General features: G+C 39.2%; 1 protein-coding gene across 4 annotated transcripts; it reads left to right on the top strand.

Annotated features, from left to right (window-relative positions):
• Positions 1-2,443: 2,443 nt before the first annotated feature.
• IFNGR1 (interferon gamma receptor 1) lies at positions 2,444-24,415 on the top strand. 4 transcript variants are annotated; one of them, XM_003255777.4, is made up of 7 exons: positions 2,444-2,633; positions 14,832-14,946; positions 15,568-15,740; positions 17,377-17,549; positions 18,204-18,390; positions 20,955-21,082; positions 23,261-24,415. In XM_003255777.4, exons 1-7 carry the CDS (start codon positions 2,549-2,551, stop codon positions 23,867-23,869), a joined length of 1,470 nt encoding a protein of 489 aa, XP_003255825.1. In that variant the 5' UTR covers positions 2,444-2,548; the 3' UTR covers positions 23,870-24,415. The 4 variants fall into 4 exon arrangements, with proteins under 4 accessions (XP_003255825.1, XP_030665615.1, XP_030665614.1 ...); XM_030809755.1 differs by having other exon boundaries at positions 2,521-2,602; XM_030809754.1 differs by lacking the exon at positions 2,444-2,633 and adding an exon at positions 3,021-3,206.
• The last annotated feature ends 2,902 nt before the right edge of the window (positions 24,416-27,317 follow it).

The following is a 27,317-nucleotide window of genomic DNA, read 5'->3' as shown; positions in this document are numbered from 1 at the left end:
TGAGATCAGCCTGGGCAACATGGTGAAACCCCATCTCTACAAAAGACACAAAAAAACGCCTGTGGTCCCAGCTACTTGGGAGGCTGAGGTGGAAGGATGGCTTGGGCCTGGGAGGTGGAGGTTGCAGGCAGCTGAGACTGTGCCACTGTACCCCAGCTTAGGTGATACAGCCAGACCCTGTCTCAAAAAAAAAAAAAAAAAAATTAGCCAGGCATGGTGGTGTACACCTGTAGTCTCAGCTATTTGGGAGGCTGGGGCAAGAGGATCATTTGAGCCCAGGAGTTTGAGGCTACAGTAAGCTATGATCATGCCTCTGCACTGCAGCCTAGGCGACAGAGTGAGACCCTGTCTCAAAAGAAAGAAAAAAGAAAAGAAAGACTTTCCTTAAAATGTAGACTAAGTTAAATTCCTGTTTATGCTCCTTTAATCTCTTCCCAATGCTCTCCTTGGGAATGATGATCACGATTTCAGTACTTGTGTAATTCCTTGTTTAACAGCTATCTCCCTCAGTAGACGGTAAGCTCTGTGAGGGCAGGGGCCATGTCTGTCTTGCTCAGGTCTTTATCTCAGTGCCTGGCCATATCAGTCACACGCAGTATCACTTGATAATATTCACCCAATTAATAAATATATTTAGTCTCCAAATGACTAACAAGCACAGTCTTCAGAAGGATGCATAGGGTGACTGGTGCTGTGATTGTGAAACTTGCCCAGATCCCTCTCAGGAACAGAAGACTTCCTGATGCTAGGAGTGCTGCCAGTAGACACCCTCAACCGTCAGCCTTCCTCTGGGGAATGCCTCCATGAAAGAAATGGCCAGCCCCAAAATCATAACAGTTGGTATTCAATGACTAATCAGTGCTGGGCTTGAAGCCCCAGCCCCTCATACCAACTCAAGACACCTTTCCAAGGCCATCCCAACTCCAGAGCGCCCCTTGGGAGCCTTTACTGGGATGGCATCACAGATCAACTTCTTCCTCTGCTCTGCTTCCTCCACCTCCCCTTCACAGACGTTTATTCCAAGAGCACTCCCTAATCAATGCCTTATACCTTAATCTTGACCTCAGAGTTTACTGCCAGGGTAACCCAGCCTGTGACGAGTGCCACAAAAATGTTTACAAACTGGATATCATATTTTGTCCTGCTCCATAAACGCCTAAACAGTAAAGATCAGTTATTTATCCTGGCATCCTTACAACGACTAGAAGGTGTCTTTCATATAGTGGACATCAGAAACACATCAAAGGAAATATTCTCCCTAAACTTAGTCTAGATTGAGCTAAATTCTTCTGATTCAAAGTGTGGTCCTGTTGAAAGGGGCACTGGCATCCCCTGTGCATTTTGTCCGAAATACAAAATCTCAAGACCCAACCTGAATTAGAACTACCGAATCCAAATCTGCATTTTATCAAGATCCCCAGATGGTTCACATGTACGTTGAAGTTTGAGAAGTACTGAGCTAAGGGATTTATTAATACAAGTAAAATGATCTGGCTGATAATCCCTCTAGTTTATATAGTGTCTTTATAAGGATTTTCCCTCTTTAAAAATTTTCCTTAACACTAGTAATCATGCAGTCTTTCACTCAACAAATACTGAGTGCCAAGTAAAGATGTCAGCTCTACGGAGCTTACATTTTAGAAGGAGAAGAAAACAAATATCAAGGTGTATATTATAGTGTGCAGCAAGGTGAAAAGTGCCATGAAAAAAACAGTAGGGCGGGGTAAGGAGGAGGAGAAGGTGTGTTGCAATTTAAAATTTTTACAAAAGATCATGATACTCAGAGAATTGAAACAGGTGAGATCATTAGACATACGCATGTTTGAGCACAAGTGCTGAAGGACTTAGCAACGTGGCTGCACTGGAATGGGAAAGATGCAAAATAACAGACAAACCCAGAGAGGTAAGAGAGCAGACCTCTTCATGAGAGCCTTCCTGATAAACTGATTTGACACTGAATTGCTGAGAAGGTAATGCAAATAGTTTTTTTCTCCAAGAACAAAGTAGTTCTTGGTCAAGCCGATTTGATTTGGGCTGTGGGAATCTGCACAAACCATTTCACTAGCTAAGTCTTAGGTTCCTCGAATGAAAAAGCAGGGACTGGAAATGGCTTTTAAAGTCTCATTCTCTTCTAAAAACGTCAGGCTCCAAGACACCCAGGTGAAGTCTAAGAGTTAGTAAAATAAGGATTGTGGCTCGGCTGTGGCCTAATGCAAACTTTCACAACCCCAGGACACTGAAAAAAACTGGAAGAAGAATTGCGGAATGGGGTGCCAAGTTGAAAGACCTTAACCTTTGCACTCAAATTCCTCCCACACCCAGAAGTCCAGGTCCCGACCGTACGACGCCGTGCTCACCGCGGGGTGCTGCGCCTGAGTCCGTCTCCTGCGGCTTCCGGGACTTGGCCCCGCCCACGCCCTGGTCCCGCCTCCTGCCGCTGCCGGCACTGACCCCGGTGACGGAAGTGACGTAAGGCCGAGTCTGGAGGGCCGCGCTGGGCCGGGTCCGCAGTCGCTCGGGGTTGGAACCAGCGACCGTCGGTAGCATCATGGCTCTCCTCTTTCTTCTACCCTTTGTCATGCAGGGTGTGACCAGGGCTGAGGTGGGCACCGCGGATCTGGGGCCGTCCTCAGGTACCGTCGCTCGCGGCAGGGCTGCGGCCGGGTCGGGACGAGAGGGAGGACGGGATCCGCCCCAGCCGGGAAGCCCCTCCCCGCTTCTCCGCGGTAGCCCTCGCCCGGGACCCTTACGTCGGGCCCTGAGCGGGCGACCGGGACGCGAGGTGGGGTCGCGAGACTGGGGCTCCGTGGTTTGCACTCGTCGGTTGCCTTTCTCCTGCCCCTTCCCTGGTTGCCGCCACAACAAATCACGCCGCTTGTTTTTCCGACTCTTGTAATCTACTTTTAAATACGATTATGCGCTGCAGAAAGACGTTGCCAGTCAATGTGGGACAGCGTGGTCTCATAAGATTATGATATCGTCTTCTTACTGTACCTTTTTTTAAGGTTTGATATGCAGATACTCACTAGCATGCTGCGGTTACCTGCAGTGTTCAGCGCAGTGACAGGCTGTACAGGTTCATGACCTAAGAGCAGTAGGCTGTGTCATCTGGGTTTGTGTCAGTGCACTACTGCCCGAAGAAATTGCCTAAGGGGACATTTCTCCATTTCTCAGAACAGATCTCCATCGTTAAGTGACGCATGACTGTGAGTGTCCTGATCAGCATGTGACATCGTGGTCTCAGTTCGTGGCTTAAATACTTCTTTCGTAGCGATGGGGACTCAAAGTGCTTAGGGTAGGAAAGTGTGCATTCTGTCGCCAGCTGAGAAGTAAGTGGCAGTCCGTCTTAGGTCTCAGTCTGGAAGTGGTGGATTGCCGGCACTCACTAGCAGATTTGGCAGTAGGTCTCTTCATACGGGTTTGTTCTTCGGAGCATTTTATTTCCACCTGCTTATTGACATTTCCTAGGAAACAAATGTTGAGGGTGGCTTTTCTGAAGTGCAGAGTAATTGTGATTACGAGCTCCAGAGAAAACAGTAAACCTTTTCAATTCAGGTTTCTTTTTTATTATGATTTATGATTCATACGGACTTTGAAAGGTCCACGTTTTGGTTCTGTGTTCACAACAATCTTCTAGAGTAGGCGTTATTTGTCTCTCTCTTTATGGACGAGAAATTGAGTTACGGAGAGGCCTGCCCAACTGGCAGAGAGGTCATAGCCACTCAGTGGGGAGCTGCTCAGTTTGGCTCCAGAGTCCAAGTTCTTAACTGCTCTGCCAGGCTCAAGTCAGTCATCCACATGGGCAGTTGCAGTACTTTGCGGTAAGAGCTTGCACTTAGGCACAGACTAATGGAAAGCCAGGTGGGGTGCTTGTCTCTTTTAGGGAAGTCGGTGAAGACTTCACAAAGGTGACCCCAGTGTTGGAACCAGAGGTGCAGAGACTGAGGTGCAGAGGTGTGATAGCATGTTGAATTCGTGGAATATTAAGCGTTTTATTGTAAAGTGTGTGAGAGCCTACAAGGGGAGATAGGTTAGGTGGAGAAGTGGGAACCAAATAATGAATTGCCATATTATGTGTACCAGCAAGAAACTTAGCTTTATTAACTTAAGCAAAAAGAGGAATTTATTGTCTCAGAAAAACCAGAGTTAAACAGAAAATTAGAGATGCCAGCTAGGTCTCAGGAAGCTAGAACCAGGAACCCAAACTGCTAGGACTCTCCATTTCTTATTTCTGACTGTCTGGGTATTGACAGCTTTCCACACTTGGCAGGAATCATGGATGCTGACAGCTTCTGAGTTTTGACATCTTGCAGCCTCCTCCATTCTAACAAAATCCCAGGGAAAGGCTCTGATTTGCCCAGTTAGGTTCAGGTGCCAGCTTGCATGGGAAGGACATTCTCGTAGAGGGTGGGGTTGGGTTACCAGAAGAAGTGGAATGGCGTGCCTGAAGTACAGGTGTTGAGCCAACAAAATAATACACCCACTATGCCTTGCTGAAGTCAGTCATTGTTTACTAATGCTGACATCATTGGATTATCAATTACAAAGGGAAATGATTTTATGCAGGATCAGACATGCCATTTAGAAAGACCAGTCATCTTATAAAATAGTTTGAGGGTAAACACAAGGCCCATTAGGAGGCTGCTGCTTAAGTTGGAGTCGATAAGTAGTTTAAGTGGAGAAGAGGACAGTTAGCAGAACATTTAGAAGGAAGAGTCAGTAGGCCTCTGACTGGATGTCAGCAGAGAAAGAGGGTAACGCTAGCGCAGGCATAGCATTAAAGCAAGTGCCAGGCCCTTCCTTCTGAGTACGGGGCCCTATGAGTGCACCGTGTGGCCCCTATGAGTGCACAATTTGCACGTCCTTGTAGCTTGCTCTGGGAGGAGGATTGCCTGTCTGCCTCCCGTGGGAAGATCAAATGCGGCCTTCTATATTCTGCAGAAACTTTAGAATTTGTCTCTGTACCTCTGGTTCTAAAACTGGAGTCACTTTTGTGAAGCCTTTCCTGACTCCCCTAGAAGAGACAAGCACCCCGGCCTTGCTTTTCATTAGTTTCAGTTAGCCCTCTTTTTAAAGTGCATTTCTAACACATTTCTCTAGATTTTTCAGTGCATTTCTCTAGATTTTGTTGTGTTCCCTGTTTTTTTTAAAGTTAATTTAAAACACCAAATCTCCAAAGTAGGAAGAAACCCACAATGCTCTGGCTCTTGTTTAGCTTCCCAGCCTTATTCTTACTGTTGCTGGGCTTGACTCTATAGTTGAAGTTCATCTTAGACGAGAGGACCTGGTAAGAACAGGGAAGCAGACAAGAGAATACAGTGATGTAGTCAGTCTCCAGGAAATCCAGGTGTTTAGGAATGTATTCTGTTACATTCATGGGCTTTCATTAATACTTCTTAAGTGAAAATAAAATCTGTGTGTGCCACTTAATAATCAGTAGTATTTCGCTCTTCATGCACTTTTGCACATAAAAGTAGTATATATTTTTAAGTGAATCAGGGTGTGCCACTGGCTTTCTTCATCCAGATGGGTGTCCCACTCTGAGTAACATCTGAAGAGCTAGGCTGGACTTCACACCAACTGGAAGCCTCTTCACTGACCTTGTACAGTTTATCAGCTCTGCTTCCTACTGATTATCTGACTTTAGGATAAAGCTCTGAGTACTGTTTAAATTTTTCACCTTTTCTTTGGATTCTATAGTTATTTCAGAGATTCAAAATACACAGGATAATACTTTTTAGTTACATTTATTGAATAGGGTATTAAATTTTCTTTTTCATTTTATTCTGATTCATGATTCACACAGACTTTGAAAGGACCACATTTTGGTTCTATCTAAAAGAAAACCTAGGCTGGGGGCAGTGGCTCATGCCTGTAATCCCAGCACATCTGCAGAAGGATCACTTGAGCCCAGAAGTTCAAGACCAGCCTGGGCAACATGGCAAAACCCCATCTCTACAAAAAAATACAAAAATTAACCCGGTGTGCTGGCATGTGCCTGTAGTCCTAGCTACTGGGGAGACTGAGGTAGGAGGATCACTTGAGCCCAGGAGGTCAAGGCTGCAGTGAGCCATGATTGTACCACTGCACTCCAGCTTGGGCAACAGAGTAAGACTCTGTCTCTCGTGTTTGTGTGTGTGTGTGTGTGTGTGTGTGTGTGTGTGTGTGTTTGTGTATGAAAACCTAAAGAAAAGTAATAGTTTTAAACAGCTATCTTACAAAATTTGGCAGCATACCAATAGTGAAGTTGCTTTACAAACCAGATGAGTAATTAATGGTTCAATTTTGATTGAACAAAGAATCAGAATGAGGTTTGAACCAGAATGAAGTGAATTCCGTCTTTTGATTGAACAAAGAATCAAAATGAGGTTTGAACCTGAATGAAGTGAATTCCTAACAGAAAGGAATTTACTTGTAATTTTCTTATTAAAGGGGTGCCTTTATTTTAGATTATCCTAATGCATAGTAATCAAAATACTAGGCATCTATTTAGGTCTTGTGCATTTTTAAGAAATTATTCATTTTAATGCATTGTTCAACTTTTGCAGTGGCCATAATATAATTGTGATAGTGTAATAAAATCAGGAAACATTACCTGAAGCAGATGCTTTTGAAGTCATCAGAAAATAGTCTTCTCCAATTCCAATTTAAATATGGAGGTAATTTACCCCTTATTTTATGAAATGATCACAAAGATGTTGGAAGCATTTTTCTTAATGAAAACCAACAAAACTTTGCATATTGTCAAGTTGTTACATAACTTCTCTAAGGCTTTGTTTTCTCATGGGTAAAATATATATGGTAACATTGTCTCCCTCACGGGATGGATGTGATGAGTATCTGAGGTAATGCATTAAAAAGGTAAGCACACTGTGTGTCTTGTAGTAAATACTTAATATGTTAGGGATTATTCAATAATATGCATTATTATTTTAACAAATATATCTTTAAATATTAAATTCCCTTAGTCATATGTGAGAAATTGCGTTGGCTTTTAAAAAAACCAACTTAACCAGATCAGTATGAGAAACTTAAAATAGGCTCAGCAGCTAACTCACTCTTCCATCTGTTCCAACAGACAAAAAAGTTTGATTTTTTAGTAGACTGGAAAGGCCTGCATTGTTTTTTTCATGTCCTAAACTATTTTTCAATTCAGAATGAGTTAGTCCAAAAGAGAATTAGTGTTGAGAAATGACTTCTCTCAGGGACTAGATTGGTCTGGTCTAGTCAGAACTAATGCCAGACCAAACCCAACTAGATGAAATTGGATAAATAGGAGTAAGAATAAAGCCCTGGATTTCAAGTCAGAAAAGTGGCTGAGCAGATATTTATTGGATAAGCCCCAATTTGGTGGTGGTGCGAGGCAAAAATATAGGGGAGGTTAGTTACTTACAAGTTCACTGCAGGCCACTATGTGTTATGCCTGGCTCTTTAAAAAGAAAAATTTCAATTAGAGGATTTCAGTGAACACTTGAAACATCACGTACAAGAATTATCAAAATGTCTGTACTCAGCTTAAACCTGGGGGATGCAGCTCCTTGCTACGGTGAAAGTTGGAAAGCATTAAGAAAAATAGTCATTTTATCACCACTGGAAGCCGTTCGGGAGGTAGATTGTAATCAAATATATTCTGACAAAAATACAAAGGCCTTGATTTGGTACTTTTCATTTATTCAGTGTGGATTTCTTATGCTGGTTCTGTTTGCTGTGCGGATGAAACCTTTGTGACAGTCCCCATTCCTGTCCCTGTATCTTTAACATGGGGAAGGTGTTAGATCTTCTCTCAGAGTTGTTCTTAAGGAAAACATCCAGACGCTTTAATTTGAAACATTTGTTTTTGAGTTGTAGTGTCAGATGACTTAGAATCCAAAACAACAGTTTACCTCATCCTCACTTCCTTATGCTTCTCAGTGTGCTCTTCCCATGAAGAGGCTGGGGAGCAGGTTGTCAGATGATTTCTGCAGAGTCTATAGCCCTGTTCCACCATAGGTGTACAAACCTTTTATACAGTCTTTTTACACTAGCGTGTTAAGATGGGTGATGAACTCCTCGGGCTGTCCTTTTTTAAAGAGACACAGATGCTTTTGGTGGTTACAGGATGGAGCACAGGTAGCAGCCCTGGTTCCTGTCACCCATCTATGCAGAGGAAATGGCCAGTGTCCTCAGACTATACTCTGCAGGTATCTGTAGTTTGCCATCCACCCTACATTCACCAACATTTATTGCAGAGCTATGGTGACATTGTTATGATCCCATCAGTAGCACTGCTCTATATCACCTGCTGATCTTCACTGGTCTTTTCTGTTGTCTCTCTTTTTTCATATCCTGTCTCTTCTGGCTTATCGGCTTTCTGAGGAAACAGTTGGCTTTAACCAGGGCCCTCCTTTTTTCTGCATTGTAATTAAAGGTTAGGAAAAACAAATTCTTCTCTCCTGTGTTGGGTTTTCTTAAATTATCAGCTATGAGTTGTAGGGGAGTTCTGGGAATTAGATCTTAAAATAGCTAAAGTTTACTCCGGATAGTATGCAGATGTAATACATTAAATAATTCTGAGTCCATTTCCAAAAGTAACATGAGTTACACAAAACTATCTATCTTGGCATTTTCAAGAGATGAGAAAATCTGTTAAGATTATCTTATTTCATGAAATCACTCTGGTAAGATCTTTTCTTAAGCCCCAGAGATAATAATACTTTTTTGCTATTTCTACATGTATTTTTATTTACATAGTGTAAATGTGTTAGAAGTTAATTGTAAGCCTTAATTAATCTGAATATATAACAATTTAAACCTCACATTACAAAATTCTGAAGCTTAAGAAAACTGCTTATGTCTGTCATATTATTTTGGCAAATAATATTTGGCAAAAAATAATATTTGGCAAAACAAAGGCAGATGTCTAATAACCAGATAGTTTCTCTTCTGGTAGCATTAAAAACCACAGATTACATCTTTTGGTGTAAATTTATAAGTTTTTCTTTTAACCTAGTAATAATTTCTTTTTGCTATAAACCATTGAAATATTTTCCTCCTACCACCTGTCTGTCTTGCTTTGAAAGCTATGATTTAAGTCCTTGTCCTAGTCTAACCATATCAGGCTTTTACTTAAATTATAGGAAACATACTTTGATTCACATTAAAAACTAATCTAATGCTGCACAAGCCTGCTCGTGTTTGTAGTTTTCCATTGTGTGATTCAGTAGTCGCTTCCTAAGTACAAATGCACTTTGTTTGATATTCTAGTATGCAGATTGACTTCTATATGCCTTTTTCTCATAGGAATTTCAGGTTGAGCATATACCATTATAAAGCCATTCCTACTGGGGATAATTAAAAAGAGAGCCTTAGGCTGGGCCCGGTGGCTCATACCTGTAATCTCAGCACTTTGGGAGGCCCAGGTAGGCAGTTCACGAGGTTGGGAGTTTGAGACCAGCCTGACCAACATGGTGAAACCCCATCTCTACTAAAAATACAAAAATTAGCCGGGTCTGGTGGTGCAAACCTGTAATCTCAGCTACTCGGGAGGCTGAGGCAGGAGAATCGTTTGAACCCAGGAGGCAGAGGTTGCAGTGAGCAGAAATCATGCCATTGCACTCCAACCTGGGCAACAGAGCAAGACTCTGTCTCAAAAGGAGGGGGGTGGAGCTTAAAAGGAAGCGAAGGATTTCCAGTCTTGGAAAGCTAGAGGAAGGGGGATCCTTGCTATGTAGTGGCAGAAAGCTGAGTGGCACTGTAGCCTTCAGTGACACCAAAAGTAGAGAATGTCTGAGGAGCTGTGTGATCTAGCTCAGTAGGTTTCTAAGCAAAGTGCTGAAAGTGCCACCTGGTTTCTTCGTGCGTCTTAAAGTAACAGGTGAGACTTTGCTCAATCATGGGAAGAACTGTTAAAAAGAAACCAGGACCACCTGGTTTGAAAATTATCAGCCTCTCAAGAGGCAAAAAATGCCAAAATGAAGAAATGGTCTCTGAAGGAAGGCTCAGATTTAGTATGAGTTTTCTTAGCATCAAGTACCTCTGTTTTCTGGTTGAAAAAGTATGTTTATATGTGTGATTGTTATTTGATATTAATGTTGATTGAACCCAGGTGAAGAGGAGTGACTTTTTTTTCTACCTAAAATATGGATTGTGAAGTATTTGAGTTGTTTCAGGAGGTTGAGATGCAAACATGTGATAGAAAAAAGACCCTCTTAAGGAAGCCTCAGTATCCCCTGCTATGAATGGCCATGGGAACTCTACAAAAAACAAAGAGCCAAGGCTACTCTGGCAAGAACAGTGCTTTTGGGATCACCTACAAGAAAGTTGCTTAGAGAACCAGAGATAGCAGGTACCAAGAGCCTTCAGCTGCGCTTCTGGAAGCAGAAGGAGAAAAACTAGGTGTCTGGTCACTGGCCACAGAAAGGTCAAGTTAGTAGTATGAAGTATTTGAATCTTCAGATCCTCCCCAGCTTGATAATCTCAACCTTTTGGCCTAAATTATTACACCATTTTGGTAAATAATATAGAAGTTAGATATTTTGGCAATAACCAAATCTATTCATTTGTTTGAGGGGAGCCATGAAATATACCAGTTTACTGTAAAGCATTCTGTTTTTAAGTTAGTTTTTCCTCAACTTTTTTTTTTTTAAAGAACACTTAAATTGTAAACATAAAGCAGGGTTTCTCAACCTTGGCACTGTTGGCATTTGGGGCTATATTATTTTTTGTTGTGGAGGCTGTCTGATGCATTGTAGGATATTTAGCAACACCCTTGGTTCTGCCCTCTAGATGCCAGCAGTACCTCCCCCACCCACTTCTTCTCCAGCTTGTGAGAGCCAAAAATGTCTACAGACATTGATTGCCTAATGTCTCCTGGCAACAAAATCACTTCCCACAGAGAACCACTGCAATAAAGGAAAAAATAACCAGAAAAAGAAAATAATAATGGTGATAGCATTTAATTGTCCATTAGTGCCTATTATTTACCTAAAAACCTCTTAATCCATGTTCTGCTTTGAAAATGTATGTGTTAAATAATTGTAAATTAAGGCAATATACCGGTTTGGTCTTGAATATTGGAATTTTTGTTTTGGGGAAAATATAGATTTTTCCCTTCAGCTGTAAGCAAATATCTTAGGGATATGAAAGTAACACCTCATTTGACAGATGAGGAAATCTGAAGTATTTAGCAGTGTGGCCAAGAAAGAACCCAAATTTATTAATATTTGACCTAGGGAGTATTTTTCTTATTTAAGCAGTCTGCTTGATATAAATATGAATCATCATCATTATCATCCAAGGCACTTTGAAAAAATAGAAACTTCTGTCCCTCTCACAATTTTTGAGGATGATTATAAGTTATGTTTGGAAGCCACTGTTCCTGTCCACATGGACATTCATTTATTTGTTTTAATTATATAAGTAAATCATGTTTAATAGAGTGTTCCAGTTAGGTGAGATTGAATAACCATAAATTTGGGGTCACATCACTAACTGTGTACATTCATGTTTATCTGTAAAGAAGTGAAGGGAGAAAGGAGAAGTGTGTGTAAAGAAGTGAAGGGAGAAAGGAGAAGTGTTTTCCAAGGGGTGTTGGATAACAACTTTTTACACCAAACAGTGGGGAAAAATGACTACTTTTTTTTTTTCTAAAAGAACTGAATGCAGTGGCAAAGTCATAGCTCACTGCAGCCTTGACCTCCTGGGCTCAAGCAATCTTCCTCAGCCTCCCGAGTAGCTGAAACTACAGGCACAGGCCTCTTCGCCTGGCTAATTTTTTAATTATTTGCGGAGAAAGGGTCTCCAACTCCTGGGCTCAACAAATCCTCCCGCCTCAGCCTCCCAAAGTGCTGGGATTACAGGCGTGGGCCACCGCACCTGGCCCATGACTACTTTTAATAACTAGATTTTGGTAGTGTCTGATTAGATGTTAAAATGACTTCTGTCTGTTCTCTTACATGACTCTTTCAAGTCTTATCAACAGATGTTTTCTGAAAGGTTTAAAAGAGTGAAGGCAAGAAGAAATGTTGGGTATGTTTTGTAAAAAGCCCTGCACACCCCAGAGAGCAGAATGTTGATGAAACTGGAATGTGTGGCTCCATTGTTCAATCTTTAGGTATCTATTCCTGTACTATAGAAAAAGTGTGGAAGGCGTAATAGTAGTATGTGTAGAGTTGAGAGGTTGGTGGTATTTTAGAGTGAAATTGGCCATCCTTAGTGTAGCCAGTTCCTCTGTAGACATTTGTATTAGTCTGTTTCATGCTACTGATAAAGACATACCCAAGGCTGGGAAGAAAAAGATGTTTAATTGGACTTACAGTTCCACATGGCTGGGGAGGCCTCAGAATCACAGCAAGGGCAAAAGGCACTTCTTACATGGTGGCGGCAAGAGAAAAATGAGGAAGAAGTAAAAGCAGAAACCCCTGATAAACCCATCAGATCTCGTGAGACTTATTCACTATCACGAGACTAGCATGGGAAAGACCAGCCCCCGTGATTCAATTACTTCCCCCCTGGGTCCCTCCCACAACATGTGGGAATTCCGAGAGATACAATTCAAGTTTAGATTTGGGTAGGGACACAGAACCAAACCATATTATGCTGCCCCTGGCCCCTCCAAATCTCATGTCCTCACATTTCAAAACCAATCATGCCTTCCAAACAGTCTCCCAAAGTCTTAATTCATTTCAGCATTAGCCCAAAAGTCCACAGTCCAAAGTCCTATCTGAGACAAGGCAAGTCCCTTCTGCCTGTGAGCCTGTAAAATCAAAAGCAAGCTAGTTACTTCCTAGATACAGTGTGGGTACAGGTATTGGGTAAATACAGCCATTCCAAATGGGAGAAATTGGCCAAAACAAAGGAGTTATAGAGCCCATGCAAGTCCATAATCCAGTGGGGCAGTCAAATCTTAAAACTCCAAAATGATCTCCTTTGACTCAGGTCTCACATCCAGGTCATGCAGATGTAAGAGGTGGCTTCCCATGGTCTTGAGCAGCTCTGCCCCTATGGCTTTGCAGGGCACAGGCTCCCTCTCAGCTGCTTTCACAGGCTGCCATTGAATGTCTGCAGCTTTTCCAGAAGTTGTCAGCGGATCTACCATTCTGGAGTCTGGAGGATGGTGGGCCTCTTCTCACAGCTCTACCAGGCAGTGCCCCAGTAGGGACTTGTGTGGGGGCTCCAGCCTCACATTTCCCTTCCACACTGGCCTAGCAGAGGTTCTCCATGAGGGCCCCGCCCCTGCAGCAAACTTTTGCCTGGGCATCCAGGCATTTCCATACATCTTCTGAAATCTAAGCAGAGGTTCCCAAACCTCACTTCTTGAGACTTCTGCGCACCCATAGGCTCAACACCATGTAGAAGCTGCCAAGGCTTGTGACTTCCACCCACTGAAGCCACAGTCCGAGCTATATGTTGGCCTCTTTCAGTCGTAGCTGGAGCAGCTGGGACGCAAGGCACCAAGTCCCTGGGCTGCACACAGCACGGGGACCCTGGGCCTGGCCATGAAACCACTTTTTCCTCCTAGGCCTCCAGGCCTGTGATGGGAGGCGCTGGCGTGAATGTCTCTGACATGGCCTGGAGACATTTTCTCGATGGCCTTGGGGATTAACATTAGGCTTCTTGCTACTTATGCACATTTCTGCAGCCGGCTTGAATTTCACCCCAGAAAATGGGTTTTTCTTTTCTATCTCATAGTCAGGCTGCAAATTTTCCACTTTTATGTTCTGCTTCCCTTATAAAACTGAATGTCTTTAACAGCACCCAAGTCACCTCTTGAATGCTATGCTGCTTAGTAATTTCTTCCACCAGATACCCTACCACACATCTCTAGGGTGGGGCAAAATGCCACCAGTCTCTTTGCTAAAACATAGCAAGAGTCACCTTTGCTCCAGTTCCCAGCAAGTTCCTCACCTCCATCTGAGACCACCTCAGCCTGGATTTCATTGTCCATGTTGCTATCAGCATTTTGGGCAAAGCCATTCAAGAAGTCTCTTAAGTAAAGTTCCAAACATTTTCCTATTTCTTCTGAGCCCACCAAGCTGTTCCGCTCTCTGCCTGTTACCCCGTTCCAAAGTTGCTTCCACATTTTCTTGTATCTTTTCAGCAATGCCCCACTCTGCTGGTACCACTTTACTGTATTAGTCCATTTTCATGCTGCTGATAAAGACATGCCCAAGACTGGGAAGAAAAAGATGTTTAATTGAACTTACAGTTCTACATGGTTGGAGAGGCCTCAGAATCATGGCGGGGGAGAAAGGCACTTCTTAATGGTGGCAGCAAGAGAAAATGAGAAAGAAGCAAAAGCAGAAACCTCAATAAACTCATCATATCTCATGAGACTTACTCACTATCATGAAAATGGCACAGGAAAGACCGGCCCCCATGATTCAATTACCTCTCCCTGGGATCAAGCCACAACACATGGGAATTCTGGGAGATACAATTCAAGTTGAGATTTGGGTGGGGACACAGCCAAACCCTATCAACGTTGAATACAATCTGTAGTATCAAATATTGAAAATTCTAGTGATGAAATGAGGATTATTCAATAATCAGTGCATTTGATTATAAAACTTCTGTCATATTAAGGGAATTTATTGCTTCATGCTGTATTTCTGTTTCCTTTATATTGCAATGATGTTTCCATAATTTAAAATGAATCAGAACTCTTCTATAGATTTTTCAATAAAATTAATTTCTAGATGTCTACTCTTCATTTAAATAATTTTGGTATCCTGGTGAATTCTACTTTTCTTCAAATATACATATCTGAGCAATGTGGCATCTTACAATAAGGTTTTCCATTGTTAATGTTAGTTTCTTACAATTGTCCCTTTTACTTTTTTATTTTCTTACAGTGCCTATACCAACTAATGTTACAATTGAATCCTATAACATGAACCCTATCGTATATTGGGAGTACCAGATCATGCCACAGGTCCCTGTTTTTACCGTAGAGGTAAAGAACTATGGGTGAGTGTCACTCTTTTATTTATCCTTTTTATTCCATTTTTGTTTAGGTCCTTGGAAATTCCACAACTGTGTTCTCCTTTCATCATCCTTCCTACGTGGCAAAACATTCTGAATTGCTGATAGATGTCCAAAAGTACTAAAGATGCAAATTCTTTGCCAAATATTTCTTGCCTCTTATTTCCTCTTCCTTATCAGTATTGAAATAGAGAAGTATCACTAAACTTCTGAGATTAGCATGACAAATAAAGCTAATAGTTACTATGTCATCTTCCTATAGTGTATTTTTAGTAGAACAATATAAATTTCAAAAAACTTTTTTGACAACTGTTATTTTTTTAATGTGCTTCTAGAATTAACATAGATAAATGGAATTTAGAGTTGTTTAAAAAAACAGATTTTTAAAAATCGAATGTGGAATGTCCTCTTTACTGTAACAGAGTTTGTAGTTCTTCTAACTAAAGAGTAAGAGCTTCCTACTTTCTCTAGCGTCTCCATCCTATTCTTAACTCTGCTCTTTCTACTGCTTTGTGCTGTGAATTAAAAAGCAAATCACAGACAGAAATGGTTTGAGTTTATTTAATAACAATAGAAGTTATCTTTGCATTTTTTTATTCTTTTTAGTGTTAAGAAGTCAGAATGGATTGATGCCTGCGTCAATATTTCTCATCATTATTGTAATATTTCTGATCACGTTGGTGATCCATCAAATTCTCTTTGGGTCAGAGTTAAAGCCAGGGTTGGACAAAAAGAATCTGCCTATGCAAAGTCAGAAGAATTTGCTGTATGCCGAGATGGTGAGTAGAATGTGTACACATGTAAATTTTAAATTGGAAAATATTTATACGTGTCTTCTGTATGTTTGCTTTTATTAGCAGTTGCTGAAAATTATCACAGTGCTTAAGAAACACTTGGAGGAATTTAGAGTCAGTACAGGTTGAGCATCCCAAGTCTAGAAACTCAGAATGCTCCAAAATCTGAAACTTTTTGAGCGCCAGCATGGCACTCAAAGGAAATACTCATTGGAGCATTTTGGATGTTCAGATTTGGAATGTTCAACTGGTAAATATAATGCAAATATTCCAGAATCCAGAAAAAAAAACTCAGAAACCGAAAACACTACTGATCTCAAGCATTTCGGATATGGGATACTCAACCTGTATCCTCCCCTTCTTTCAAGCCCCACAAAATAGGGCTAACAGGTGGCCATCACTTAGCTGCTTCTATGCCATGACATTTCCACTTCATACAATTATGGGTCTGTGCTGCCCAGCGGTCCCCTGCACCACCCTTGCCCTTCCCATCTTTTGTCATTCATTTGTAAGTTATATTCACTAAGGACTTTGGCAGCTAACTCTTATTCTTAATGCCTGGGGAATTTGAATACCACCTTAATACATTAAAAAATTGCAGAGTTCCTTATTCTCTTCAGCCACCGTGATTTTCAGGTCTTCAGTCTTCCAGCATCCCACTCCCATAGTGTACCTGATGTTTGCTGTCACCTCAAACTCTTGAATCTTTAGTGCCAGTTCCTGTTTTCCAACTGTGACATCCTGCCTTAGCTCTCAGACCCTCACTGCTGGGTAAAAGACACCTTTAATTAGTCACTTGACTCCTCCCTAGGCTTCTAGCCCTTGGGTCCCTTTCCCTCTAGCCTCACTTCCTTTCTCTGCTCCTGCCTTTTGGATTGTGCCTCCTTGGTCTCTTCTACAGGCTGTTTCTCTCCTTGCCCTTTAAATACTTTTCTTCCCCAGAGTCCACACTTTTGTCATCTGATTACCACACCATCTGCATGTTAGATTTTTTTCCATACAGATATATCAAGGGCCTACTACGTGCCGGAAAGTATCCTTGGCCCTGAGGATACATTGATGGGTTAAAAACAGACCTGCCTGGCACACAGTGGTACACAGTAATATGTGAAGACTAGATAAATGGTTCACCAACAAAGTTTCAAACATCAAAGACCTAATAAATATTTATGGAATAAGTTCTGATTTTTCACAGTAAAAAGAGTTTTGATGAGGGAAGAAAACTAATGCCATTTCTGAAACGTTTTTTAGAAACCAGGCTTCTTAATCCACAGAAGCAATGATAAAGAAAAAATTACTTAATAGAGTTTATATTATGTGAAGTCTTTTTTTAACCAAAGTTTATAACTATTTTTGTTTACAACTAAAAATGAAATTAAACTGCTAAAGAGGCATTTAGATTAAATAAGAGTACTTCTTGCCTGAGATTTATGAAACATTTGTTTACTAAGGACCCTGAGACTATCTTCTAGATATTTGTGGAGTGGTTTAAATGTGGTGCTGCTTTAGAACAACCAGAACAAAAAGAGTAGGTTGATTGATAGATTCTGGTAATTTTATGAAATGTACCATTTAGTTCCAAGGTCAGTACTTATGATACTTCCTTCTCCTCCTTCCCTAGGAAAAATTGGACCACCTAAACTGGATATCAGAAAGGAGGAGAAGCAAATCATGATTGACATATTTCACCCTTCAGTTTTTGTAAATGGAGACGAGCAGGAAGTCGATTATGATACCGAAACTACCTGTTACATTAAGGTGTACAATGTGTATGTGAGAATGAACAGAAGTGAGGTATGTGTTTCTATTTCACAGTTTTCATAATGGAAATTCTTGTGTAGCTAGCAAAAGTTGTTTCTTTCTGTAGTGTAATGAAAATAGGATGCTTATAAATATTCAAGCAAGACTCACAGATCATAGATTTGATAAGAAAAATACGTGAATGCTATTAAAGCAAAAATGATACGGAGTTAGTCACTAACACTGACCCTGTGAATACATTTAGTTTTTATTTGCTTCATTTAGCAGAATGGCTCTAATCTAGGATTTTTCCCAGTACACCTCCATTGCTCCACTGGTAAAATGAGGATTTTCTTCCTCATTGGCGGTGATGTAAAGTAATATTAATACTTCTGTTTCCCACCAGCTAAGTTTCTGGACAAATGAATAGGACAAATGAACATTTGTTAGTTTAACAACTAACAATAAACATTCCTGCAATTTGAGTTTTTAAATTTACCGTTTTTATAAGGAATATAACAGATGCATAGTATCGTGCTGTGTTGAAGTAACAAATTGACTTATTGATAGTAAAGCTATTTTTAGACATGTTCAAGTCAGGCATATATGTTTTCTTCAGTTGTTTGGCCAGGACTAATATGGTGATTTTTTTTTTTTTTCCAGATTAAAAGAAGCTGTGCATTTTTACTGTTTTCTTTTTCCATCTAGATCCAGTATAAAATACTCACGCAGAAGGAAGATGATTGTGACGAGATTCAGTGCCAGTTAGCGATTCCAGTATCCTCACTGAATTCTCAGTATTGTGTTTCAGCAGAAGGAGTCTTACATATATGGGGTGTTACAACTGAAAAGTCAAAAGAAGTTTGTATTACCATTTTCAATAGCAGCATAAAAGGTAAGTTCTTGCCATTTTTTTCCTAAATATAGAGGGAGCAGTAACTAAAATAGGATCATGTGAGGAAAGCAAACTCATTTGCAGTTTCAAAAGATCTGTTTTAACAATATTCAGTTGCATTAGTTCCATTCCTTAGAAAAGTTCAAAATTAAAAATAAAGCAGTTTCTCACACATTTAAAGATATAGAACAACTACTTTGGAAAGCCATGTGATGGCCCCTTGACCCAGGAAAGAAAAAATATATAATAAGTACGTAAAACTGCACAAATGTTTGCATTTCAGGATTATGAATTATAAGTCAGTTTGTTACTTCACCATAGCAAGATGGTATGAATCCACTAAAATGTTCTTTATGGGGATTGTAATTTAAAGACTGAAGAGCAGGAACGATCACTGATTACAACTGTATGACGTGGACTGGACAAAGACTTGCGATTAATATCCAAAAAAGTTTATAGATGGGTTTGAATAATAGATAATGGGTCATTTTTATAACATTTTACAATAATTAGTTTTATTTCATCTTTTAATGTGGGGAGTGGGGAGGTAGAGATATATGCTAGGTAGATATATATGCTAGAACTTGAACTTTAGAACTGTTACTCTCAGGTGTCAGGAACCTTAAAGAAGTTTGGACTTTTCTTTGCAGTTATGAAATGTAAGTGTTCATTATAGATAATTTATAAAATATGAAAAACCAGAAGAAAACAAAATGATCTGTAGTTCTACCATGCAAAAATACCCCATTATTCACAGGTTGATATTTTCTTTAGTTTTTCTACGTAGACATGATCATATTGCATAGTATATATGATTTTGTGTATTGCTTTAAGCATATAACTCATGCTTTGATGATTATCTGGGTGTGTGTGTGTGTGTGTGTGTGTATACATATTTTTTCTTACGATTTTTTTAGAATAGATTTCATAGGTTTAAAATTTTATGATGCAAGTATATTTTCAAAGAATGGAAATATAGGCTGAAGAGTCAGAACAAACACCTAAAATTCAATACTAGTAACTTCAAGCCATTATATGAAGGTTTCAGATAGGTGACTTAAAGGAGTGCAATGCATTTTATGCTAATTTTCATTATGCTATTTGAAAAATAAAACTCTTCTTAATGTTCAAAGTTTGAAATAATGCAAATACCGCAGATTTGTTTTTAGCCTGAATTATAAACTGCACTGATAATATGGCCACACGGTGGCATTGCCATGGCTCCTGAGCAGCAGTCCCTGCCTGCTTGCCTCAATGCCTTGCAGCCAGCACTTGCTCAGCCCGTGGGACTTCTAACAGCACTAATGTTGGTTTTGTAGTTATTCTCCTTTTTACTTTTGTAATGATTTAACTTTTTTCACATCCTGTAATAAGCGTAATAGAAGCATTCATTAACTAGTAACTTCCATAGTTAGAAAATTCTAGGTAATAAAATGCCCTAAAGGATGCCGGACATTGTCACAATATGTTAGAGTGCTGTTAATTTGGAAGAGAGAACTATGAAAAAAAAAAAAATACTGAAGATTGTGCTGCAAAAATAAAAAGCAGCATTAGAGCAAAATACACAATGGTGATTCTAGATGTATGTGCTTGGAAACAAATCTTTCCTATTTTATATTATTTATGTCTGGTTTATAATTCAGGGGACTTTATTCCTGTGCAACATTCCTGTGTGCATGTACATCTGTGAAGCTTTATAAGTATTTGCAGTCGTGAAATAAATGTAACAGGAAATTCTGAGGAGTGGGGCTAAATAATCTTAAGAGCAATAAGCATTGCCAGAATTTTTCTTTTTCTGTTGTTGTTTTGTTTTGTTTTGAAATGGAGTCTCGCTCTGTCACCAGGCTGGAGTCCAGTGGCACAATCTCAGCTCACTGCTACCTCCACCTCCCAGGTCCAAGCGATTCTCCTCCCTCAGCCTCCCACATAGCTGGGACTGCAGGCACATGCCACCACACCCAGCTAATTTTTGTATTTTTAGTCCAAGCGATTTTCCTCCCTCAGCCTCCCACATAGCTGGGACTGCAGGCACATGCCACCACACCCAGCTAATTTTTGTATTTTTAGTAGAGATGGGGTTTCACCATGTTGGCCAAGATTGTCTCAATCTCTTGACCTCGTGATCCGCCCACCTCGACCTCCCAAAGTGCTGGGATTACAGGCGTGAGCCACTGTGCCCAGCTTCCAGAATTTATTTCTAAGGAGAAGTATTTTTAAAATTATTCTTTTGCATTTTTAACCAAAAGAAATGCATAACCCTGGAAACACACTGTATGTAGGGCTGTAAGGAAATTATTGTAGAAAAGCTATTTTAACTATGTTGTGTCATAGCAGAATAGTCCCAGAAAGTTCTAGAATTGCAGAGCTGGGAAGAATCACATTGCTATCTAAGACAGATACCTAATTTTTTACTCAGATTTCCTAACTTCTCCTTCCTTCAGTGTTCTTTAAAACTCTGGCCATATTCACTAATGTGTAAATCTATTCAAGAATGGCACTAAGACTTTTTGATAGATAATAGCAATACTCCTTAATTGTAACTTGTGATTTCTGCCTTTTTTAAGGTTCTCTTTGGATTCCAGTTGTTGCTGCTTTACTACTCTTTCTAGTACTTAGCCTGGTATTGATCTGTTTTTATATTAAGAAGATTAATCCATTGAAGGAAAAAAGCATAATATTACCCAAGTCCTTGGTAATGTATTTAATTTTTTTTATATACACTAAAAGGTTAACTTGAACCTTTGATAGTTTCTTAAATTATATTTTTAAAGTAGAATGATATTCAACAGGGTGTCACCTGCCCATCAATCAGTCAATCTACCACACATGCAAAATCACATACTGTGTCTTTTGCTGTGCAGCAGGTATTTGTTTTTTTTTTTAATTCTCAGGGAAAAACACAGTGAGACAACTCTCTTAAAGATCTTAAAGTCTAGGGGGAAGAAAAGATAAGTATACATTGGATATATAAAGTGTGATAGGTTCAAAGATTTATACCTGAGCCCGTGAGGACTTTGTCCAGCTTTGGGGTGGGGTTAGTCATGGCTTTTCCAGAGGCAATGCCTGAGCAGTCTTGAGGGACATACAGGAGTTTAGGCACTAGGGGACAGAATGTGCTGAGGTCCAGAGCCAAGAAGGCATGACTTTGAAAGATCTGCAAATATAGAAACACTTCATTATGGTTGGAGTATAAAAGGAAAGTTGGCCAAAAATGAGACTAACATAGGAGTTTGACGATTTTAATGTCCAACATTTCAAAGCCTTTGATGTAAAGAACATTTAAAGGTAACAGTATAGTATCTATTTGAGTCAAATATGACAGGAATAATATCTGTGATGCTCAAAGGGCACATTAAACTTTGCTATAAAAAAACTACCTTTAAGTAAAGTGGATAAGAACTCTCAACAGTTAGTAGTCAACTCACAAATGAATTATAATATTTTATTCTTGCTAGTAATTAAGCACAAAGCAACCTTGCAGTATGCCATTTACACGTGCTAGAGAAGAAAAAAGAAACCTGGATATCCAGTAGTACTAGCAGTAGCATAACGGGTAAATGCTGGTGAAAAGTAATCTAGCCCTGGTAAAAAGAAAAGCACACAGTGGGTATTCAGTGTAATAGTGCCGTAAACATGCCATTTCTTCGATATGGTCACTCCGCTCTTGAAAAATGTATTATAAGGAAATAATTTCATAAATAAAAAGATATGCAGGATATTTAACATGTTCCATAGCTAGTAAAAATTGGAAACATTTCCACATCCATTAAATTATTTATCAGTATAAATAAATAATATCAGCCACTAAAAATTATAATGATGAAGGCAAGTAATGAGAATATTACTTAAGTAGATGTGCCCACTTTGCAAACATAATGTGCATACATGTGGAAGATAATCGTATTAGGATTCTCTAGAGGGACAGAACTAATGGAATGTATATATAAAGATATATATATATAATACTAAATAAACTAAATAAACTCCCCTTTATATAATATATAAATATATATTTATATATTATATGTTTTATATATTATATTTATTATAATATATAAATATAAATATTTATATATTATATGTTTTATATTTTATATAATATATTTTATATATTCTATATTATATATGTTATATATATTCTATATTATATATGTTATATATTCTATATTATATGTTATAATATATATTCTATATTATATATGTTATAATATATATTCTATATTATGTATATATAAAGGGGAGTTTATTTAGTATTATTTAGTATTAACTCACATGATCAAAGGTCCCACAATAGGCCATCTGCAGGCTGAGGAGCAAGGAGAGCCAGTCCAAGCTCCACACCTGAAGAACTCAAGAGTCCGATGTTCAAGGGCAAGAAGCATCCAGCATGGGAGAAAGATGTAGGCTGGGAGGCTAGGCCAGTCTCTCTTTTCACATTTTTCTGCCTGCTTATATTCTAGCCATGCTGGCAGCTGATTAGATTGTGCCCACTCTGGTTAAGGGCAGATCTTCCTTTCCCAGCCCACTGACTCAAATGTTAATCTCCTTTGGCAACACCCTCACAGACACACCCAGGAGCAATACTTTGTATCCTTCAGTCCAATCAAGTTGACACTCAGTATTAACCATCACAGTAACATACAAAAAGCAACATATATTAGTAAGATATCTGATGGTTTTTTAAAAATTCTAAAACTTTGTTTTTAATATTACTATGGGACCTTTCGTTAAAAAGAAAAGGCAACCATCTGATACACCCGTTATCCTAAATGTGCCATTTGGTGGTCCATTACTTTAGACCTTTGTTTTTTTGAGGGTAGGCACTTAAGCTTAACAATTTATTATCTTTAATCAATTTTTCTCCCCATAGATCTCTGTGGTAAGAAGTGCTACTTTAGAGACAAAACCTGAATCAAAATATGTATCACTCATCACATCATACCAGCCATTTTCCTTAGAAAAGGAGGTGGTCTGTGAAGAGCCGTTGTCTCCAGCAACAGTTCCAGGCATGCATACCGAAGACAATCCAGGAAAAGTGGAACATACGGAAGAACTTTCTAGTATAACAGAAGTGGTGACTACTGAAGAAAATATTCCTGACATGGCCCCAGGCAGCCATTTGACTCCAGTAGAGAGAGAGAGTTCTTCACCTTTAAGTAGTAACCAGTCTGAACCCTGCAGCATCGCTTTAAACTCGTATCACTCCAGAAATTGTTCTGATAGTGATCACTCCAGAAATGGTTTTGATACTGATTCCAGCTGTCTGGAATCACATAGCTCCTTATCTGACTCAGAATTTCCCCCAAATAATAAAGGTGAAATAAAAACAGAAGGACAAGAGCTCATAACAGTAATAAAAGCCCCCACCTCCTTTGGTTATGATAAACCACATGTGCTAGTGGATCTACTTGTGGATGATAGCAGTAAAGAGTCCTTGATTGGTTATAGACCAACAGAAGATTCCAAAGAATTTTCATGAGATCAGCTAAGATGCACCAACTTTGAAGTCTGATTTTCTTGGACAGTTTTCTGCTTCAATTTCATGAAAAGATTATGATCTCAGAAATTGTATCTTAGTTGGTATCAACCAAATGGAGTGACTTAGTTTACATAAAAGTGTAAAGAGGATGTGTGGCATTTTCACTTTTGGCTTGAAAACTACAAAGACTTTTTTTAAACAAAAAAAGCATTGTAACTTACGAACCTTTACATCCAGATAGGTTACCAGTAACGGAACAGTATCCAGTACCCCTTGTTCCTAGGTGAGCAGGTGATGCCCCAGGGACCTTTGTAGCCACTTCACTTTTTTTCTTTTCTCTGCCTTGGTATAGCATATGTTTTTGTAAGTTTTATGCATACAGTAATTTTAAGTGGTAATTTCAGAAGAAATTCTGCAAGCTTTTCAAAATTGGACCTAAACTCTAATTCAAACTAATAGAATTAATGGAATATGTAAATAGAAACGTGTATTTTTTTTATGAAACATTACAGTTAGAGATTTTTAAATAAAGAATTTTAAAACTCGTTTTTGTATTCATTTATTTAAGCACTTAGGCAGTCTTTCATAGTTAAGCAGAATATTTTTATATCCACTGCCTGTTTCCATGCATTAATGCTATAGGATTATTTGCTAATTGTTCATATTTAATATTTAAAACAACCCTAAAAATAATATTTTTAAGTGGTCCTTACAGGTCTATATTTCAATGCTTAACACCCAGTGTGCAGAACACTGTTCTAAGTGGTTTGAGAAGAAAAGATTTAGCTGTAGAGCATGTGGACTGAGGAATCTAGCATAAAGGTGGTGGGCAGAGCCATGGAAATGGATGAAGGAACCTTGAGAATTACATGGTGTGGAAAGAATCCCCAGTGAGAGGCAAACCAAGAGTTAATATATATGTTACCCAAGGATTTCTTGGAATTACTAAGGGGATAGAAATATTCAGAAATTAATATGAATCTGAATTAATGGACCAAAAAAATGAAATACAATTTACTTGAGTAGCAAATCATATTTCTTTGGTTTCTGGAAGGATATTTCTCTTCACTTAGAAATGCAAGTTACAAATGAGATACTATCAGTGAAAAAAGTGGTGTGGTTTGCAGTGGAACTGGTACAGTCACTGATTTGGGGGTAATGTCTTGTAAATTGCTCTTCAAACTGATATCCCCATACATACCACATTCCACAAAAGTAAATATCCTTCAACAGACTTTGACCTCTCTTGTGGGAAAATTACAAAAAAAAAAAAAAAAAAAAAACTTTACATGAACAATGCACACATTAGAATGGGAAAAGCAAAAATATGAAAATAATTGAAATAGCCAAGGAAGAGGTAATACTTACTGCCCTCCAAAATGATTATACCAATGTGTACTCCCATCATGTGAATGAAGTACCTGTTTTTACACCCTAGCTAATTGACTGAAATAAGTCTTTAATCCTGGTAAAACACTTTGCGCATTAAATGTATTTGCATTTCTTTAGTAAATTTGAGCATGTTTTTATATCTTATATTTTCATGCCAACTCATCTTGTTCTTTGTCCATTTTTTTATGGTTTATATCTGTCTTACTACCCTTTATCTGCCCTGAGTTACAGATTTATTTTATAATTTCCTGCCTTTTGACTTACCACACAGATGTTTAAGATGTTTATAAAGTCAAATTTATTTATTCCCTTCTATTTTTAAAAAGCCCTTCCCCTTTCCCCAAAAGATACAAGTTTTCACTCATGTTTTCTTCTGGTCTTTGGTGGTGATTGTTTTACATTTAATTCTTCTGTCCATCTAGATTTTTTTTTTTTCATACAAGGACAGAGATAGAGATCCAGCTTTTTTTTTTTGTTTCAGTTTCCTGTGGCTGCCGTAATAAATTACCACAAACTTGGGTGGCTTAAAACAACAGAAATTTGTTATCTCACAGTTCAGAGACTAGAGGTCTGAAATCAAGGTTTCAATAGGGCCAGATTCTATCTGAAAGCTCTAGGGGAGGAGGGCCCCTTCCTAGTTTCTGGTAATTGTTGTCAATCCTTGGTATTCTCTGACTTATGGCTGCATTATTCCAATTTCTGCCTCTTGTCACCTGGCATTCTTCCCTGTGTGTCTCTGTGTCCAGATCTTTATAAGGACACCAGTCAATTGGATTGATTAGTCCCACTCTAATCCAGTATGACCTCCTCTTAACTTGATTACATCTGTAAAGACACTGTTTGCAGTTAAGATCACATTCATAGGTACCAGGGGTTAGGACTTCAACACACCTTTTTGAGGATACAACTCAACTCATATATTTCCCTTAAATTAGTTATCCCAAATACTATTCATTAAATTATCTAACTTTTCTATGCTGATTTCAAATGTCACATCACATGCCAAATTCTCAGCACTCCTGGAACAGTTTTGTTGTTCGGTGTTTTCCCGTCTATGTATCACACTTTTAATACACATTATACTGGGATATATTTTATGTTTTTTTGAGACAGAGTCTAGCTTTGTCACCCAGGCTGGAGTGCAGTGGCACAAACATGGCTCACTGCAGCCTCAACCTCTTGTGCTCAAGCAACACTCCTGCCTCAGCCCCCCAAGTAGCTAGTACTACAGACGCCCATGACCATAGCTGGCTAATGTTCTGTATTTTTTTGTAGAGACAGGGTTTTGCCATGTTGCTCAGGCTGCCTTCAAATGCCTGTGCTCAAGCAATCTGCCTACCTCAACCTCCCAAAGTGCTGCAGTTATAGGCTGTTTTGACTTCTGAGGCTTTCTGAATACTTTCAGCCAATGTTCATTGATCATATTTCTTAGCAATAATTATTTGTTTATTTATTTACTTACTGTATTTTTAGTAGAGACGGGGTTTCACCGTGTTAGCCAGGATGGTCTCGATCTCCTGACCTCATGATCTGCCTGCCTCGGCCTCCCAAAGTGCTGGGATTACAGGCTTGAGCCACCACGCCCGGCCAGCAATAATTATTTTTCAGGTGAAATAATTACCTAAATTTTTTGGCCAAGTTTTCCCTCAAATTTTAAACTCCTTTGGGATTTATGTTGGCATGGTGTTGACTTTATAAAATGTTTAGAAATAACTAATATTTTCAAGGGTTGAATGTTCTGCAAGAATAGAGACTATTTCTGTCTTCAAGTCTTACATCCCTCATTAGAGGTTTACTTCATACAGGTGTAGAGCATTTCTTACTAAGTGTATTCCTTGATATTTTATGTTTTGTGTTACCCATGGGAATGTCATCTTGCATTGTGGCTCCTGAATGGCTGTCTATATGTACACACACACACACAAACTATTGTTACAAGTTGTTTTTATATCTAGCCGACATCTAAACTGTTTTTTCTTCATGGTTTTTAGTTGATTGGTTTTCCCAGTATACAAACGTATTGTCTATAAATAAGAGTAATCCTGCCTTCTCATCG

The sequence above is a fragment of the Nomascus leucogenys genome, chromosome 3, assembly GCF_006542625.1.
Source record: "Nomascus leucogenys isolate Asia chromosome 3, Asia_NLE_v1, whole genome shotgun sequence".
NCBI lineage: Eukaryota > Metazoa > Chordata > Mammalia > Primates > Hylobatidae > Nomascus > Nomascus leucogenys.
Note: the sequence above shows the minus strand (reverse complement) of the source record. Positions and strands in the feature narration are given on the sequence as shown.

What these genes read in the sequence shown, in the direction of transcription:
- IFNGR1 (XM_003255777.4), top strand. Translation starts at nt 2,549, where the DNA reads ATGGCTCTCCTCTTTCTTCTACCCTTTGTCATGCAGGGTGTGACCAGG. An exon ending in ATTTGCTGTATGCCGAGATG is followed by an intron (nt 15,741 to 17,376) that starts GTGAGTAGAATG and finishes CTCCTTCCCTAG; the next exon opens with GAAAAATTGGACCACCTAAA. An exon ending in TTTCAATAGCAGCATAAAAG is followed by an intron (nt 18,391 to 20,954) that starts GTAAGTTCTTGC and finishes GCCTTTTTTAAG; the next exon opens with GTTCTCTTTGGATTCCAGTT.